The sequence below is a fragment of the Chroicocephalus ridibundus genome, chromosome 3 (assembly GCF_963924245.1).
Source record: "Chroicocephalus ridibundus chromosome 3, bChrRid1.1, whole genome shotgun sequence".
Classification (NCBI taxonomy): domain Eukaryota; kingdom Metazoa; phylum Chordata; class Aves; order Charadriiformes; family Laridae; genus Chroicocephalus; species Chroicocephalus ridibundus.
The window spans coordinates 73,834,442-73,852,584 of NC_086286.1; the positions used below are offsets into that span (position 1 = coordinate 73,834,442).

The 18,143-nt window shown below is 43.0% G+C and overlaps 1 protein-coding gene and 1 long non-coding RNA gene across 2 annotated transcripts in view; one reads left to right on the top strand and one right to left on the bottom strand.

Moving 5' to 3' along the window:
* Positions 1-11,982: 11,982 nt before the first annotated feature.
* On the bottom strand, positions 11,983-16,967 carry LOC134513271 (uncharacterized). Its single transcript, XR_010070363.1, has 4 exons — positions 16,727-16,967; positions 16,142-16,627; positions 13,340-13,396; positions 11,983-12,966 (listed from the first exon to the last, which is right to left on the bottom strand). It is a non-coding gene; the product is annotated as an uncharacterized LOC134513271 (long non-coding RNA).
* Positions 16,968-17,080: 113 nt separating this feature from the next.
* Positions 17,081-18,143, top strand: part of MAN1A1 (mannosidase alpha class 1A member 1) — a 153,862-nt gene continuing 152,799 nt past the window's right edge. The window contains exon 1 of the mRNA XM_063329703.1: positions 17,081-17,944. Within this exon, the coding sequence (XP_063185773.1) occupies positions 17,357-17,944 (588 nt within the window). The 5' untranslated portion in view covers positions 17,081-17,356. The remainder of the gene's footprint in view (positions 17,945-18,143) is intronic.

Consider the following 18,143-nt stretch of genomic DNA (forward strand, 5'->3'; position numbering starts at 1 on the left):
CCGTAGTGCACTGACAACTGTGTTCACTCACACACTGTTGCTGACCCGTGGGCAGACAGGAATAAAGGCATGGCTTTCTGCCTTATTTTCTGATCTGTGGCTATAAGAAAAATATCATTCTAACTTGATTTAGGAAAGGGCATTCTGTTCTTCCCAATGGCACTGCTGGAAATAAAGCATTTATTGGAAAGGACAGTTATGTCATGAAGCTAAAAGCCTATGAGGTTTTTTACCATAGCAAAAAAGCCATAGCATGTGTCCCTTCGACCTGCGAAAATATAACATAATTGCTCAGTAGTCTCAAATATTAAGACCTTCTTATATCAAAACCTTGAGACTCAGGAGAAAGGAACGTGACTTTATGGAACGTGCCCATACTGGTTATGCGTGTAGCACCTACAAGGCCCTTCAGATTGTGTCCCTTCATGAACTGGAGACAACCTAACACGAAAGAAAGCTGCTCTGAATGAAAACCTCTCTCAAGTTGCTCTAAAGTTTGGGTTAAAATGTAGATTGAAAATCCAGAGGGCATTCTATAATCTCCCTCAAGTTTGTTAATAAGTGGTATATATCACAATTTCTGTTTCCTTCCAAAAAAGCTATAAAGTCATTCTGCATGTCCCATTGCTCTCTAGAATTTTAGCCTTTAAATTTATGGCAGATTGGAAAGGTTGAAAAATTAATCTGGCAACAGATTTTACTATCATAAAAATAAAAAATTCTATTCAAAACAAGTTAGGAAAAAAAGGAATGTGGTTTTTTTTCATAAATCAATACTTTCTGACTTGAGGGGAGTTGTGCTACTACTGAGGGGTTTTGTATAGTGTCAATGCAGTAAACAAAATCCATGAAACACGCAAAAAAAATCTGTAGTTGGGACTGGAATTGTGATCTCAGATAAAAGACATTAACTAATAAAAAGATGAACTCTCATGAGACGTTCAGAGAAACACTTTTGCTTATTCCTTTTCTAGAAATATATCAACACAGACTTCTATGCCCCCTGTGTGAAAGGCAGAAAATTCCTCTCTACAGCTTCTAGATCAGCAAGCGCCTTCTCATTTCACTTCTGGTGCCATCTTGTTTCCCTGGTGCTCTGCTTCTGTGAAGTATCTCTTTTTCAGCCACCTGGGCAAACATCTTTTTTCTGGTTAAGGAACCCATGTGAAAAAAATGAATGCCCACTGATTTTAAACTGTGCAAATGAGGCATACATCACTTTATTTTCTGGTTATTCTCTATATGCTGACACAAAGTCAGCTCTTGTCGAATATAAGTTATTCATGAAGACAGTCTTATTTACCCTAAACAATGCTCTGCTTTTAATTACATTGTCACAGAACAGCTAAACAACTCTCAGGAGTCCACTCCGAAATTCTAAAAAAAAATTACTTGGTTTAGACAGGACTTCTGTTTACTACAAGGTTGTATTTAAACTCTGTATCTCCATATACAGTTATATATGTAGTGAAAGATACAGATAATAGCTCTGGTAGTGCTGCCACTTCTTGGCTGGTGTTGCATCAAACACGTGCAGTTGCCTCTGTGCGCTCCTTCCTGGAAAGCAGAAACACAAGAACGTGATACAGTTGAACACAAAATCCCCCAAACTTAGACCTTGCTCCTTACTGTCCATGAATCCTATTTACTTGGGCCATATAAGCCCCTCTGCAGTAAAAGGTGCCTAAATTTTCTGCTTCTGTTTGTGTCAGTTTATTTTCTCCCAGATCTTTATTTGTATATATAAATGATGTACTTTAATGATAAAACGATACATCCTGGCTCTACCTGTACAGCACAGCGGCGATCTTTGCTCTGTGCTCCATGGTCCTCTTTCCCTGATAATGCAGACGTGTTATACCTGTGATTTCCTTGGAAACTAAACCAGAAAAGGCGGGGGGGTGTGTGTGTGTGTGAAGTGTGTGCACGAGTATCGTGTCGCTGCAGCTCACACCTGAATCAATCAGCTGGGAAGAGCTGCTGGGCGGTACACGGGCTCCCTCCTTCCACATGTCTCACAGTTCTTTAGGATAGCAAGGCAAAATAAACAATAATTTATTAGGTAAAGGTTTCTTTAACCTCTGTGAGACTGTGATATTGTTCAGGCTACATTAAGCCTGACAGTGAAAAATCCGTTCCCTGCAATTGCGGATATGTAAACTGTAAAAGATCTACTTTTCTTAGCTGGAAGCCGTGACCTAGGGCTTACAGAATACTTTGATAACAAGACCCTTATAATTCATTCAGAATGGTAATGTAACAAACAGTAAATTAAAACAATCGGAAGACTGAGCAGTTGGAGTCTTAAACTAAAACACCCATCAAAAGCCTTCCTAAAAACGTCTGTTTTCTTCCCACAAACCTATAAGGCAAGAGGAAAACCAGACTGACCGATGAGTAACAAATTTAAAAACTGTCACTGAAACTGCCCTTAGGTTTTGTTCCCGGTGCGTCACCGCAGCTGTAGAATCAGCTCTGCAAAGCTGTCTTCTGGTTAGAACCTGCCAGGGTGAAATTAAGTTACTTTTCATTAATATACTACCTAGAAACTTCACACAAGGCCCAACATATATTCCTAAAGAATTTATGAGTTTTAAAAGCCTTATTTTTAAATTGTGTTTTTAAATATATTGTTTCACAAACACTGCACGCATTATAACATAAAAAAGTATTACACTATAAGATAAAGATTTTGTTAAAGAGTGCAATTGTGCTGAACTTTGTCAACAAAATGTTTACATGGGATTAAAATTCAGTCCTCAGAGGTTTAGATGTCCAGTACTTTCAGTCACTCTTGATATACAGAAGAAGAAATTGCATAATTTTAGTAGTCTACTTTTAGCCAACAGATAGGATTTTCTCATTACTTAGGCCACTGACATTCAGATGCCTGAGCTCACTTATTATACTATAGGTGCGGTTATTTACTTATAAATACAATTTTCAGCCTAAACCTCTTCAGTTTTTCACTGGTTTCCAATGAAACGCTGTCAGATATTCTCACAATTAGCAGTTCCCTGCAGTTTGAGTATCTCACGTGCTAGAAAACTAATGTCTTCAACTGAAAATAGTTTGTGTTTCATACAAAGCTGTCATAATTACAAATAAGCAAAAGCATATTTTACTATTATCTATTCTACCTTTTCACACCCAGTGCAAAACCAGCATATAGCCCTTCCCCAGGGAAAAACTCAGGAGGCAGAGCTTAGCCTGATAAATTCCTGCCTCAGTACGGCCTTTAGGAACATACTTAACCCCGTGTTTAAAAAGAACCTGACTGAAGGTTTGCAGGAATCAGGGCCAAGAGGACTAGCGCTTATCACGGCAAAGTGATGAATAAGTATACTAAACTTGCTCTGCAATAAACAGTAGCTTTCACAAAAGACATGTGAAAATCACCTTTGTGAAATGAAAGAAGAAAATCTCTAAATCCAGGTACTAAATAATAAATCCATCAGGGATTCAAATGACTCTGTTAATTAGTAACAGAGTCTGAAATTTTAATCTCTAGGTCACCCATTCAAACCCAGCTAAATTCAGTAATAAAAGGTTATTGCTGTTTAATGACAGCTTCCTGAACAAGCAAAAAGTGTGTGTTTAAAAGTAGCCTGAAAGGAAGCCCAAGGCCAGAGGGAGTCCTTTGATTGCGAATGCACCGATTTGAAAGAAAAGACACTCGCATTAACACTAGCCTCAACACATCACTATTTTTCCCCACACTAAAGGGAAAACTACAACAATATTATAGTCGAGTAAGCTGGGAAGTTCTTCTCTTTTATTGTGTTCTTCACAGTTATCCGTAAGGAAGGAGCTTCCCCACGTACAATGCCTCTGTTTGCCTGAGTCACTGCACTGGAGAGGGTTTACATGGAGATGGCCTTTATAAGAGAGAAATCATTTTGTGAGGGTAATATAAAAAGCAGCAGCTCAAGGGGAAAGGAAAACATGCGAGGTATCGGGGGGCTGACTCTGTTCTTTCTTAGATCAGTTTTAAAAAAGCATAACTGCGCAGGCTTTCAGTACGAAGTGTGAACATTTCGGAGCGCATGGGCACTGCCAGACCAGCCCACAGATACTCTATTACCTCTTCACAGGGTAAAATATCCTTGCAAAGGTGAAAGGCAAAGGATGGTCAGGACTATAGGATGCATCCCCAATGAGGGATACCTGTCTATCCTTGTGGGAAGAAAAAGATCACCTATCAGCATTACAGACAGAAACAGTGATAATGAACTGCAGTTCAGTGCATCTCACCACAGACCTGTGGCAGGAACCTGTCAGGGTACAATTCAGTTGTTTTTCATTAATGCAGTGGCTGGAAACTGCATGCAAGTCCTAATGTTTTACTCAGGGCTTGTGAGAGGATTGTAAGGGAGAAAAGCCTGTTTTCACTAATAGTTCATGCTTTATGAAGGATACAGAGCTACCAGCACATACTGCTGTCAGGCAAGAGTGGTCTTTCTCTTGATATTATATACCAGCTTATTCACTTGCCTGCTTCCCCATCTGATTCAGAAAACAAAATCTCCAGAGCTTTCCTACACCTCTGGAAGAAACCACTGGTGCTTGTCTGCCACTCCTGGGCGATGATCACAGGCATTACTCTATAAGCTCCAGGAGTTTTCTCTGTTGCTGATGGAGAGAGATCAACTCTTCCAGAAGAGATTCAGAACAAAACCCCAAAGCAGCTGTACTTAAAGGGTTTATCTTTCTCCACTGACTACAGAGTCCACGGAAACGGCCCTTACTAGACTAAGGGTAGCCTTCCTACAGAGTGTATCCTTTCCCATTACTTTAATTGTCTTTGTTTACAAGCAGCCAGAAAAGGAAAGAGAAAGCTTGACTACCTACAATTTATCTTGCTATCTAGGCTTTTTTTTTTTTTTGGCAATATTTATTAATAACAAATTATTTTGACAAAATATTTTTAACATATATTTACTGGACTATTTAGTGTCTTGGCCTCCTAAATTATAGGCAAGAAGAACAACAAACAACAACAGATGAAAAGAAGCATCCACTGATTTTAATCTCTATATTAAAAACTAGTAATCCCCTTTGGAAAGAGATTTTTCTAAGATACAAAGACCCAGACCGTCTACGGAATCAAGGGTTCTATACCAATAGTTTAAATTTAATCTAAAAATAGCTGGAAGCTATTTTAGAGCATGGAGTGTGGTAGAATACTTGCTGATACCTAGATTTGACTGCATCCCACGTTGACTGAAGTTTCTCAGTAGACTTTGAGTGTATTTTAGTCTAACTAGGACAATAATTAGGGTGAGGTAAAAGAAAGGAGGGAGTGGTGTTCCTGACTACCCATAACCTGGGCACATACCTGGAGATTTAGTGGGATCACACATCAGGGCTTGGTTAACAACCACTCAAAAAAGGGTCAAGCATAAATTTTCCTCTTCTTGGTGTGTTTCTTCACTTATCAACATTATTTCAGTCCTGTATTGCACCACATCCCGAAAATTCATCTTCACCGAGACCTAAATAGAGCCAGACCCCTCTGACTCAGTACTTGAGGCTGAGTGAAACCAAGACACATTTTATCAGTCTACAGAGCACTACAGTCTGACCTCATGATCCCTTTTGATGATTACAATCAACCAGAGTATAACCGATTGCAGGATTATATTTATGTTTGTAAACATCTGAGTTCCACACTTAAAAAAAAATACTCAAGCAGATTCGCTTGTCCATTCGTTGCAGCTTTATGCCTTTGAATAATGTCCACAGCAGAGTTTTTAGTGACGAGTTATAACTAATAGATTTCTATATAGTATGAGATAACTTACTTAAATCCTTTATTCATTTTTCTCATTAAAAGCAAACAAAACCAAACGAAAATCCATTTTTGCAGTTTATTGCTTTTTGGACATGTGGGAGAAGAAAGGAAAAAAGCGAGTGAAAAGAACATTTGTTGAGGGGCCAGTACCCTACTTGGAGACAAGGCAATCCGATGTACTTCTGGTTATGCAAAGCTTGCTTATTTAATCCTACAAGGCTGATTTAAGAAAAAGCCTAAACTGAACCAACACTCATTCGCGTCTCTTTAGCAATACCTTGCTGAGCAAACAGTTCAGTCAGAGAACTATATTCTTTCCTACTACTTTTGTTTTGTTCCTGTGGGAAACATTTAGGCAGGACATATTGTCTCTGTCAGGTTTGTACAGATAGTATGAGACAGAAATTTTAGTACTGGCCAGTTGCCACCTCATGAGTCTTTCACTAGTTTCCATCCAACCTACAGTAAAGGAAAAAACCACTGGCAATGGGGTGGTAAACATTGGAAATACCATACAACTGGGTTAGTAATTGCTATTCAAGGGAAATTTACCTTTGTAGTTTTTAAAAGATTATTCATAAATTATTTTATTACTATTATAAAAATATCTGGCTGGTATTTTTTAATTTTAAAGCTAGTTACTTCCTTATTCCCAAATGCTTAGACTCTCTTTGGTACCCCGTCTAGTTCTCCATCTCAATGACAGGCAGCTCAGATTAAATCTCCACAGCTAAAAATTGTAGGAAAGCAGAGGATAAGGAGCACTAGACAGGCCTGACACAGGACGCAACTCAGCGACTTCTATTTATGGATCCGCTTTCCATATCCGCCCATCCTGTTTTGGGAAGGACAGTAGAGTAACTCATTTTAGGTTAATGCGTTAAACTAAAGCAACCCATTCAGATTTCCTAGTTCTTAATATTATGTCTGCTTTACTTACGTATTTAGGCATTCATCTGAGTATTTAGTTCACTGCATTAACCCTTCACAAGCCACTTCACAGACAAGCATGGCAGCAACCCTGCTGGCCTGGTGCCTTAACCTCCAAGCCATGCTTATGAACAGATTGAGTTGTGGGGAACAGCACTGCTCCTACGCAGAATTTGCTGGTCGTGGTTTCAGAACACACGACTGACACTCCATTACACAGATTATTTCCACATCACAGTAAGTAATCCAATTGACTAAAACAGGACGGAATTAGGCAGTATCTAACATCAGTAATGGTAACAAAACTGGCTCTAAGAAAGAACTCACACATAATTTTAAAAGACTTGTACCATGTCTGTGTTTTCCCTGGTCGTTGTGCACCATCCTGGTTAACATCTGGGTGATCGCAGCTCAGTAAGACTAAGAAACGCTAGTGTGTTGAGGATGTGAGAGAGAGCTGTTTTAAGGTCTCCTTCTTGCCTCTGGCTAATACAAGAGACAACTATAAAGATATCTTGTCCTGGACAATACCCATGCATTATGACTCCAGCTAGCAACAAATCATGTTTCGTGACAATATCTGTTTTCCTGACACAGTGCTTCAGAGACAGACTTTTGTTCCCAAATGCCTGCTTTCTGTTCCCTACTTTTCCATCCACCAACATACAAACCTAAGAACTGCTCTTTACCATCATCCTTCCAGCAGTCTGTGTACAATATGGTCCATATTCCATGGGCAAATCATCAGTATTTGTGTTGTCAGTCTTGAATTATTCCGGGTCAGGCCTCTGGTTTTCCCTCATGGAAGACAACTACTAGACCAATGACCCTTGCAGGACATGTCATTGGGGCCAGCTTCAGGCTGGTGGGGGGACGTCTTCTATGCAGGTTACAAAAGGATGGGAGAGTGCCAGTTGGTTGGTCCTTCAGGAGAAGTGGATATAGGGGCACACTGTAGGCAAGTCTGTAGCCTGAAATCTGGCACCAGCACATGTTCCTAATCTCCAACTTTTGCTATGAGATGCTGATGGGCAATGGCTTAAATGAAGCCTTTTGACAAGACCACTGGATGGCTGCATGTGGCACAAACCCATCAGTGATGGAGTGAACAGCCAGAGGTGCAAAAAGACCTTGGTGGTAAAGGTGTGGTCCCTCAGATGCCTTGTGGAGGCCTCTCTACAGCCCCAGCAGGACTGTTAATAGGACAGGACTGGTGAGAGGACAAGTCAGCTCGAGCCTTCCACAGCGCAACAACCCTTTTGAGAGACCGAACAAAGCAGCACATCATTGGCCAGAAAGTTATTTCTCAAGTTTCTTTCCACTATATTCAGAGCTCTTTGCAATTTTTTCAAACATTCTGGTACAACTTTGGCAAATAGGGTCCTTTATAAATGGTCACGGTGTTGTATAAACAGTTTTTCACTAACATTCTCAGGCAAACACTTGATTATTAATGTTTCTGGCTACCTGAGTTCTGCACTATCAAAATGTCACCATGAACTAAAACAGAGGAGTAAACGTGAGGCAACACAAGATAGAAAATCTTTGTTTGAAGAGAGATGGTGGGGTTGTAGTAAAAGACAGCATGACACCAAACCACTTCTGATAAAAATGTTTAAAGACAACCCCAACTGTTTTTTCAAAAGCAGTATATTCCAGCTCTGGCAGAAGGCACAGGATAGGTCATGCCAGCCCAAACCATTAGAGAAACATGACTTCTCCCTGCCTGCTAGGTAGGATGGATTTATTCTTTCTTCCACTCCAACTAGAGAGAAGAATAAATTACTTGCAGCTGCTTAAATGCTACATGGTGAACTTTGTTGTCTATCAGGAAACACTCCTTCCTGAAAAAAAGAAAAAAAGAATCCTAACTTTAAAGATCTCTTCCAGAGCAGTTTGCAAATCAATGTCTTCCTAATATAGATCAGACAATAAGCTGTATGCCCATAAAAAGAAACTGCCTCTGCACTAACCTTTGGGGGAAAAGGTGGAACAAGGTAAACCTGTATTTAATGGGTGATTCTAGGAGCATGACAACCTTACCCAGATGCCTCCTTCTGCTCTGTTTGGAATTTGTCCTCTGTTCATGTACATACGTTAACAATTAACTTATTTTGCTGTCTCTCATCTGTTAATTCAAATACATAAGAGGAAAGACACACCACATTTTTTTAATTGAAGCAAAATAGCTGATGCCAATGATGAGCCAGAAATAAAGAACAGACCATGAATATGTTTCAAATATAGACAGTTACTGGTTAACTTGAGAAAACACCAGATATTACCTCTTACAGTAGATATGTTATCTAAATGTATTGATGCTCAATTGCTGTTACAAAAACTAACTCTTCACTTTCCACGTTTCCAAATGCCCTGTAGGTTTATTCAAGACAAAGGCAGGTTCCCATCCTGCTGGCAGGGACATTAAAGGAACGGACAATATGAAAGAGAACTAGAGAGACATACAGAGAGGCATGAAACTATGAAAAGCTTAGACGACCTTCTCGCACTTGTACCCCACTTTGTAGGTTTGATTTACATATAAATATTAACCCTTTTCTCAAGACAATACTCTTCATCCATGAAAACCTTTGTGCCACAGACACCAGCCCAGAAGTGAAAAACTCATTCAGTCTTCAGCATATTCTTTGAGTCAGGAAGGTTTCCCTAAGAAACATTTGCTTCTGACTCAATAATTATCATCCCTTTTCAGCCTTGGATAAATCTGCCTGTCAGAAAGCTGCTTGCTGCTAATTCACTCTTGTCATTCTTGAGCCTGGGTTCCCATATAGCCTGGTGCTTTTGGGGGACATAAAGCACTCAAAGGTGCCTTGAATTCTGGAAAGCATTACACACTGCAAGCTCAGGGTTGGAGCAATGGACCAGAGCATCAGATGACATTGAAGCAATACAGCTGTCAATAAAGCAGAAGGCTCAGGGACGATTGGACATATGTGGAGGAGAAAGGAGACCCGTGTTTCAGGAAGACAGCCAAAAAAGTGAAACGAACCAGAACTGGCCTAGGATAGATTGTCAGTATGTATCACAAGTCCTTGGATTAGTAATTGAGCACTGAAAACTAGGAAAAAATTAATTTCTAAGGAAAACAAAGCAAAACTTTGCGCCCCAAAACAACATTTCATCTAAGGATATCAAAGCAAACTCCATACATTAGATATTACTGTGAAACGAGTTAGCTCTTATTTCACAGCTGAGGAAACCAAGGCTCATCATACAGACAAAAAAAAAACGGCACAGCCATTTTTCTTATCTAGGTTTTCAATAAAATCCTGGTTTAGCCAAACCGCAAGAGCAAAGGTCAGATTAGCTCTGATTTTTTCTGCACCATTTAGCCCAAGCAGTAAATCAAACAAGGGAGTATCAGCAGGATAAAAGATCAGATTTGAACTGAGGCTGAAACTCCTGGATTTCATTTAAAGAAGACAAATAATTCACAACTGTGTAAGATCTAAGCAGACACGTGTGCGTTGTGCACACACACGCCAGCTGGCATTATGCCCCTGAAAGCCACTACTCTGGGAGTGATTTTACCAAACATGAATTCATACAGGGCGTCAGGTGGTAGCTGGACACATCTGACGCATTATCACTACGTGTCAAGGTGCGTCAGAACACACATGGCACAGACAGCAAAATAAAAAAAGATTAACTCTTTGTCACCAAAAGGATTCTGTGGCTTAGAGTAAAAGATCCATCAAGGACTCAAGGAACCGGCCACAACAATTTTGAACAAAAGTCTGTGAAAGGGAAATGTGTAGTGGTCCTATTTAGAACCACTGTAAAAAGGTGCACCACCTTTTTCCAGGCGACAAAGCCAGTAAACAGTGGAACGTTTTCAATAGGAAAGATTAACTAAGAAAATAAATAAATACATAACCTCTGCTGCTTATAACCCCAAAGCCATGTAAGACCTACAGAAAAACAAAGCAGCTTTAAAACAGACTCAAAAATAAAGTTGGAGTAATGCCTCAGTCAATCAGGGTACGGTCAGCAAGCCACGTCTGTACTCGTTCTATTAAAATGTGCTGTTGAGCAGAATTAACTCATCTAGTTAGGGAAATAACCATTGGGAAGAAAAGCACAAGGACATCACTTCAACCATTACGAGGGCAATTTACATAATCCACATGGCATCACCTGTGGTCGGGGTGATAAAAACTTGGGAACATTTTCAGCTTTGTTTTTTATGAAGTAGCCAAGGAGCCATTAAATATGGAATTAAAATCTTGTACAAATCAAGCAGTCCTAATATAAAGAAATAAATGAATAGTTCACCTTGTCCTTTGGTTTTAATATATCTTCTGATACTTCCAGTCATCTATTATAGTATACTTCTATTCCTTAGCACAGTTATTGGGTTAGTAATCTCTGCTCTAACCACTTTTCCTTGGGGCTATGTACTAAAAGAGCCAGCTTTGGTTTGCAACCAAGAAGTCCAGTTATTCCCATTACCTGGCAGCTGTTGAACAACAGCAAAACCCAGCTCCAATGGCTACTTCTTGTCCTCTGCCAACATTTATCCCCTCTGGTTCAGGAAAATGATGCCACCTTGGAAAAGACAGTAAGTCTGTTTTCCAAGAATCCTCTCACAAATTTTTTGCCTCCTCATCTTGATTTAATCTTGTCAGAATAATCTCTAAATTCATACCTGTAAAAGCAATACACAAACTATGACAACCAGGGAATTGCTGCTGGGAGAAAACTGTTGCTACAGGCATAGTGCTGGCATAAGAAATTTTAGTGCTGTTGGAGATAATTACGACTAAATGAAAGCACAGTAGTAAATTGTTTTCAGTCACTCACAATCCACTGAGCTTTGTCTCTTAAATATATGCCGTACCTGGTGGCCTTCTACCTTTGCTGGTGAATCTGGGTACAGAAATGGGAGACTGGAAGTAAAAGAACATATCAACTTCTAGGTAACAGCAGTTTCTTAAGTGCTGAGGGACAAGGGAAGAGAACACAGGGGCCTGACATGACTTTTAATAATCTCTTAAAGACCTAAGGTCCAGATGGGATTTCATGGAAACTCTCAAAACAACTTCATCCTTAATTGCTATAAGAATAATTATGAGAGATGTCTATCTGAATCTTAAATGGTGAAATACCATAAACACTAACTTCCATTTCTTAGCTCAGTAGCTAAAATTCTCTTCAAGGATGTAAGCATTGATAAACTGTTCTGGAAAGAGGAACAAAAGTTTGTAGCTCTTTTTCTTTTCTTTATTTTTTCTGCCTCTCACTTGCACACATAACACCATGGCCTTGTTTGCTTGCTCTGAGGGACTGCAAAAAGTCTGTAACAGAAGCAATAAAAAAAAGATGAAAAGCAAGGAGCAACTTAAGTGAGATATTCTCAAAGATGCCATCTGGGGTTGAGTATGATAGCTTCATGCTACTACTGAACACAATCCTGCAAGTGGTGAGAGTTCAAATTCTAGACTCCGGCTTCTTGCGATGCTGAAGAAAATGCTTTTAATCTTTCATGTTTTTATAGAACAAAAGTCAAATATTTTCTTCAGGCAGCATGTTTTGCAGTTCATCTTCCATGCCTTCTGAAATCTTGGGGAAGAGAGAAAGGGCAGAGCTTTTCTGCCCTGAGCCAGGTGCTTAGCTGGATGCTTTCAGCAAACCCTGCCAATAAGCACTGAAATCTGCGTGCGCTACAGAGCCTTCATTTTGAGAAATGAATGATCCCCTCCCTCAGGTGGGGATGGAAGGAGTTAAGAAGGATAATTCCAAAGATACTGGTAGAAAAGAGGCCTTTCATACCATTGATGGGCCATGCCAGAAAAGAGTTGAAGGAGTAGACTAAGAAGTTCTGCAAGCTTACATCTTCATATTCCTGGTACGTTTCTGCAGTGTTTACGAAGTTTGGATATTAGACACATTCATCTCATGTGTTTAACTGGAGGAAATGTTTGAGAAAGGCTGTCATAGAATTTAATTTTCTGTCTTCTGTTTTCCATCCTCAAATAGGAGACCAATCTTCAATGCTCGTTTCATTGCGATGGCGTCCACCATCTCTCAGATTAGTGCCCTGTCTCTTAGGCTGTAGGCTTCTCTGGGAGCAGAGTGTTCTCGCTTCAGGACTGTTGAGCAACACTCCTCACAGAAAACTTTTCTCTTGTTTGCCCACAGAATCCTGCACTGCTCTCTGAGTCACAGCACTACTTCAAAAGGAAAGGTGGTGGGGAATGTACACGTTCTCCAGGATATTACTGCAAGGCAAAAGAGGATAATTTGAATCCCCTAAGACTACAAAACGTGTCGAACGCAGATCTCCAACTTCCTGAGCAAGTGGTCTAACCACAGGACTCTTAAATAAGTGGTCAATACTTCTCTCTTCTGAGCTCTTAAAGAAAAGCAGTCCCTTATTCTCAAAGCACTGAAGATCAAGCAAAGTTTTTGCCACTGTGAATCACGCTTTCCTCACATACTGAATTGCAGCCAAGCACCAAAATCGGAGAGACAGGGAGTGTTTCATACACATCTGGCCCTCAAATGGCTGAAGCCTCCTTCCAAACACACACTGGGTGTTATGAATCCAGCCTGTGAGCCCCAGGAACCCTAAGTCTATGTCACGCTACTTACTCTATGAAGAGCTGGATGTCTAACTTGGGGTTGTGAATCACATTCCCAAAGGCAAGCCTGTTAAATAAAATTAAAATTAAAATTAAAAATATATATATATATATAAAAAATGAAATCTCTGAAAGATTAATTTAAAAATTAAATTAAATGTCTGAAGAGCTGGGCAGAAGTACTGCATTTCAAAAGGAATCTGTCAAGTAATTTTTTACAGGAGTCTTAACCAGAACGTAACACTGGGAACCCCTTGTAAGGGAGTGGTACTATTACAAACTCGCTAACAAAAAAGATGCATCAGTCAGTATTTCTGCTTCAGCTGAATGTGCCTAAAAATGGGCTGTTAATATCCTCCTTATCTGTTACATGTATCTTTTAGACCATACATTCCCTATCACTAGGCAAGATCTAGGGCTAGAACCATGACAAATTAGGTGCAGCTGATTAAAAAAAAAAAAAAAAAAAAAGGGAAAAGAAACAGTAGAGCTATTTTTTTCCAGGCCTTTCAGTCAATATGCAGCAAATTTGCCCATTCAGGACATTTATTATAGAAAAGTGCCTTGTCCCTTGATTATGCAGATCTCCCTCTCACCACCTCTCATGTATCAGTTCTACCTTTCTATAAATGCCTGACCTGCGCATGATTGCTGGAAAATGATTCCTGATCCTGCAGCTGATCCCACAGAAGAGGCATTTTCCTCCACGGGAGAGATGCAGTCCGGTGTTCTGTTGGCACGACCAAACTGGATTGGACCCAGCCGTACCCAGCATAGCAAAACAACCGCCTGAAGACTTGTTTCTGTTTTTGTTTTTGGTTTTGTTTTCCCATTTAGCTGATGTCATCCAGGAAGTAATGTAGCTCAATTAGTTAAGAAAAAAAACAAAACAAAACAAAAACAAACCAAAAAACCCAAAGTGTCAGCCAGCTCAACGTTTCCGCTAGGTGGATATGCTGACAAAGCTGTATCAAAAGAGGCTCTTCCAGTGCAAGCCCTGCTGCAGGCATGTGGGCTTTCCACTGCTGTCACTAGATTATTGCAAACACCAAGCTCCATTTGTTCATGCTTTATTTGGATTTTTTTGACATTACTTAAGCACCTACCAACGTGGTTTAACTTTACAGCTGCTTTGTCTGTTGGACACAGCCAGCTGAAACTGAGCATGTTGTCCCTGGTTGGACAACACTTGGTTCTACTACTTGTGTTTGAAGTATTTTATTCTGAGATACTCCCTGGATTTTTATGTTCTTTGGAATATCTTGTACAGTTCTGTATTGTGCCTAAAGTAAATTATTGATGAAAAAAACAAGGGACTTGTAATGTTGGGTTGAGGCAGGTTTTTTTTCTTTCAGTCACCATTGCCCTCGTCTTGTGGACAGCTTTGTACGCCAGTAACTTTACATGCACCAATAGTCCCTCTGAATAGTTCCCACATGACTTGGCTGGTAACTGTTTGTAACATTAGGTGTTAACAACAGGCAAGCTCTGCATGCATACAAAATTTAGGGTCCTGTTCAGAGGAGCAGTCCCATGTTAGGGCCCAGATGACCGTTGTCCTTGGAATGATTATCTCATCACAGAGGCTAGAGAATTTAACAACTTCTGTCTTCTTATAGAAAACACTGGTTGTTACTTCCCACGTGCTCAGAGAATGAGCAGGATGTCCCAAAGGTAGCGATGAGGGTGGCAGTGAAACCCCTGGCGTGGATTCACATTCAACCCCTACCACTTAGGAAGGACACCAAAAGAAGGCAGGGGGCTGGTGAGTTCAGAGGGCTCCAGTTTAGGAAGGCGAGACACAGAAGCAGAACCCCACGCGATAGTATTTTCAACTCTTGCATCCCTTCACAAAGTGATATAGAAATATGGCAACCTAAGGAATTACCTCAGAATGCTGAAGAAAGGCAGCAATAAATTCTGCCCCCAAATATTATCATGTAAGTACTGATGAGTTTTGAGGGCAATCTGTGAAAATATTACACACCCACATACACAGCAACTGAAACAGAATACGCTCGCTGAAGCTGAGAGTGGTATTTCACCATTTAGGAAGCCTTTGCATTAGTCAACTGTCTTTCAATACCTAAACTCCATATTTGCTACCTTAAATGTTGTTTTTTTTATTTATTTTAAGGAATAAAAAAAAAGCATCATAGATTCTTATCTCCTTTTCCAAGCAGGCTGAATTCTTCAATCCTAAACAGTTTTATCTTGGCACAGCTACCAGGCTACATTACACATTTCTGGGAAATGTGTGTCAAAATCAGAGTGCTTATTGTTTAGTTTAAGCAATAGTTTCACATCTAAATGTGGGGAAATGCAACTAAGGAAAAAATAGGATTTAAAAGAAAACTAGAGTAAAAACTAAAGGAAATTATTGATTTCGCTGGCTGCAAAATCGGGCCCCCGATCCTTCAGTTTCACGTATAATCCTGAAATTTTACAGGAGTATTTGCTCGTATACTTCTGGGAGTTTTGCAGGACTCAATCCAACATTTCTATGTAACCATCTTCTCTAAACCTGTTTCTAATTAATCTGTTACACATTCGAACTTCTAAAGAATGGGATTTAGAAAAGCACTGGGCAGCAGCCTTACTTTATTCCTATTAAGTCAATGGTAAAACTCCCCTTAATTCCACTGGGAGCAGAATTAGCCCCATGCCAAACCCATTTTCAAAATCGCGTCTTTACAGCTTATGCAATGCTTTCTCCCTGCCCTTGTTTAAAGCACAGACTTCCCTCTACCGTTTTTTTTTTTTTCCACCCTTGCAAAATAGAGTCATGCGAATAATACACAAACAAACCAACCTCAGCATCACAACTTCTGGGAACAACATATCTCACTGTTTTCTTTCTGACTCCATGATTCACATTTTGGAGGAAACATGTTTAAGTTCATGGTGCTGGACCGCTGTGAAAGTCGAGGTAGGCTCCAAGTGTGTTCCAAAAAGTTGGAGGTAAACCTCTGGGTGCTGGCTGGTTTCCCTTTTACAGTTAAAGTGACACAGCACTTTATTGTGTTTCCCTGCTTCTCACACCCCCACTGTTTATTGTATTGCTCTGTAACATGAGCGAAATAATAAATCGGTGTCTTTTTTTTTTTTTTTTGGAAACTTTTCCTCTCACGCAAGGCTCAAGGAGCTCGATGCAGCAATTTGATCGGCTATCAAATACGACATTTCTTTGCACCGACACATGCTGGTTTTTTCATCTGCGCTAGCATAGACGCACAGTCGAATTTTCCCCACTCACATCGATATACTCCCCTTTCTCCCAGCAGAAGGTACCCTGTACCTGCAGAAAAAGAAAATAAAATTAAAATCCTGGTTTTCTTACGCAGAACACGGCTCCTGCTGGAAGAGCGGGGAGGGATTGACACCCAGCCCCGCTCACCTGGCTGGGTGCGGTGTTGCCGCCCCCCCTCGCTGTGCGCGCCCGCCAGCGAGCGTGTGTCCACGCGTGTCCGCGGGCGTGCAAGCACCCCGCGGCGGGGGCACAAGCGTGTCTGCCCGCGTGTCGCCGCGCCTGCCCGTGAGTGCACCCACATCCCGCGGGGGTGGGGCGGCGGCCTGGGAAGCCCCCCACGGGTCCGATCCCCGGGGACCCCCGGGGTCCGTCAGCGCGGGAGGGCGGTGGAGCGGCGGCCGTGCCCCGCGCCCCGCCCCCGGCCCCGCCCACGCCGCCATTGGGCCGTCGGCGGCCCCGCCCCGCCCCGCCCCGCCCCCGGCCGCCCGGCAGTTCCGCGCGGGCGGAGCGGGGAGCGGCACGAGCGGCACCCGCGGCGGCGGCCCGGCAGCATGGGCTGGAGCTGACAGCGCCCGCCCCGCAGACGCCGAGCGCTGCCGGCGGCGAAGGGAAAAGTTGCCGCGTCCGCCCGGGGAAAACTTTCTGCCGCCGACGCGGGGAGGAGGCGGAGGCGAGGAGGAGGAGGAGGCGGCGGCGGCGGCGAGAGCCGTCCGGTGCGGTGCGGTCCCTGCGCGGCGGCGGGGCGCGCTGCGCCGCTGGTGAGGCGGCGCGGGGGCCATGCCCGCCGCTAGCCTGCTGCCGCTCTTCGGTAGCGCGGCGGGGCCGGGGGCGCTGGGCGGCCCCGCGGGCGGCGGGGCGGGCGGCGGTGGCAGGAAGGCGGCGGGCCCCGGCGCGTTCCGGCTGACGGAGAAGTTCGTGCTGCTGCTGGTGTTCAGCGCCTTCATCACCCTCTGCTTCGGGGCCATCTTCTTCCTGCCCGACTCCTCCAAGCTCCTTAGCGGCGTCTTCTTCCACTCGGCCGCCCTGCAGCCGCCGCCGCCGCCGCCCGGCGGGCAGCCCCGCGCCCCACCGCAGCCCGGGGGCGGCCCGGCGGCGGCGGCCGCGGGCGGGGCGGGCAGCCTGGAGCGGATCCGCGCCGACCACGAGCGGGCTCTGCGGGAGGCTAAGGAGACGCTGCAGAAGCTGCCCGAGGAGATCCGCAGGGACATCCGCCAGGACAAGGAGAAACTTCTGCAGGACGCCCGCGGCAGGAAGGAGGCGGGCGCCCCTGGGTTGCCCCAGCGCCTCTTCCGCCAGCCCGTCGGTGCTGTGGGGCAGGAGCCCGCCGACCCCGCCGTCCGGCAGAGGAGGGACAAAATCAAAGAGGTGGGTGGCGGCGGTCGGTCCCGGTCCCGCGCCCGGGGTCGCGCCTCGGCGCGCCCGTGTGGGGCAACAGGTCGCTGTCGGCGGAGCCGGGGGGAGCCTTTCTGCCGCCGCCTCCTCCCTGCGGGAGGGGGCCCTTCTGGCCGGGCTTTGCTCGGCAGCTGTTAGGCAGGTCGGCTTCGTCGCCCGCAGTTGCACTCTC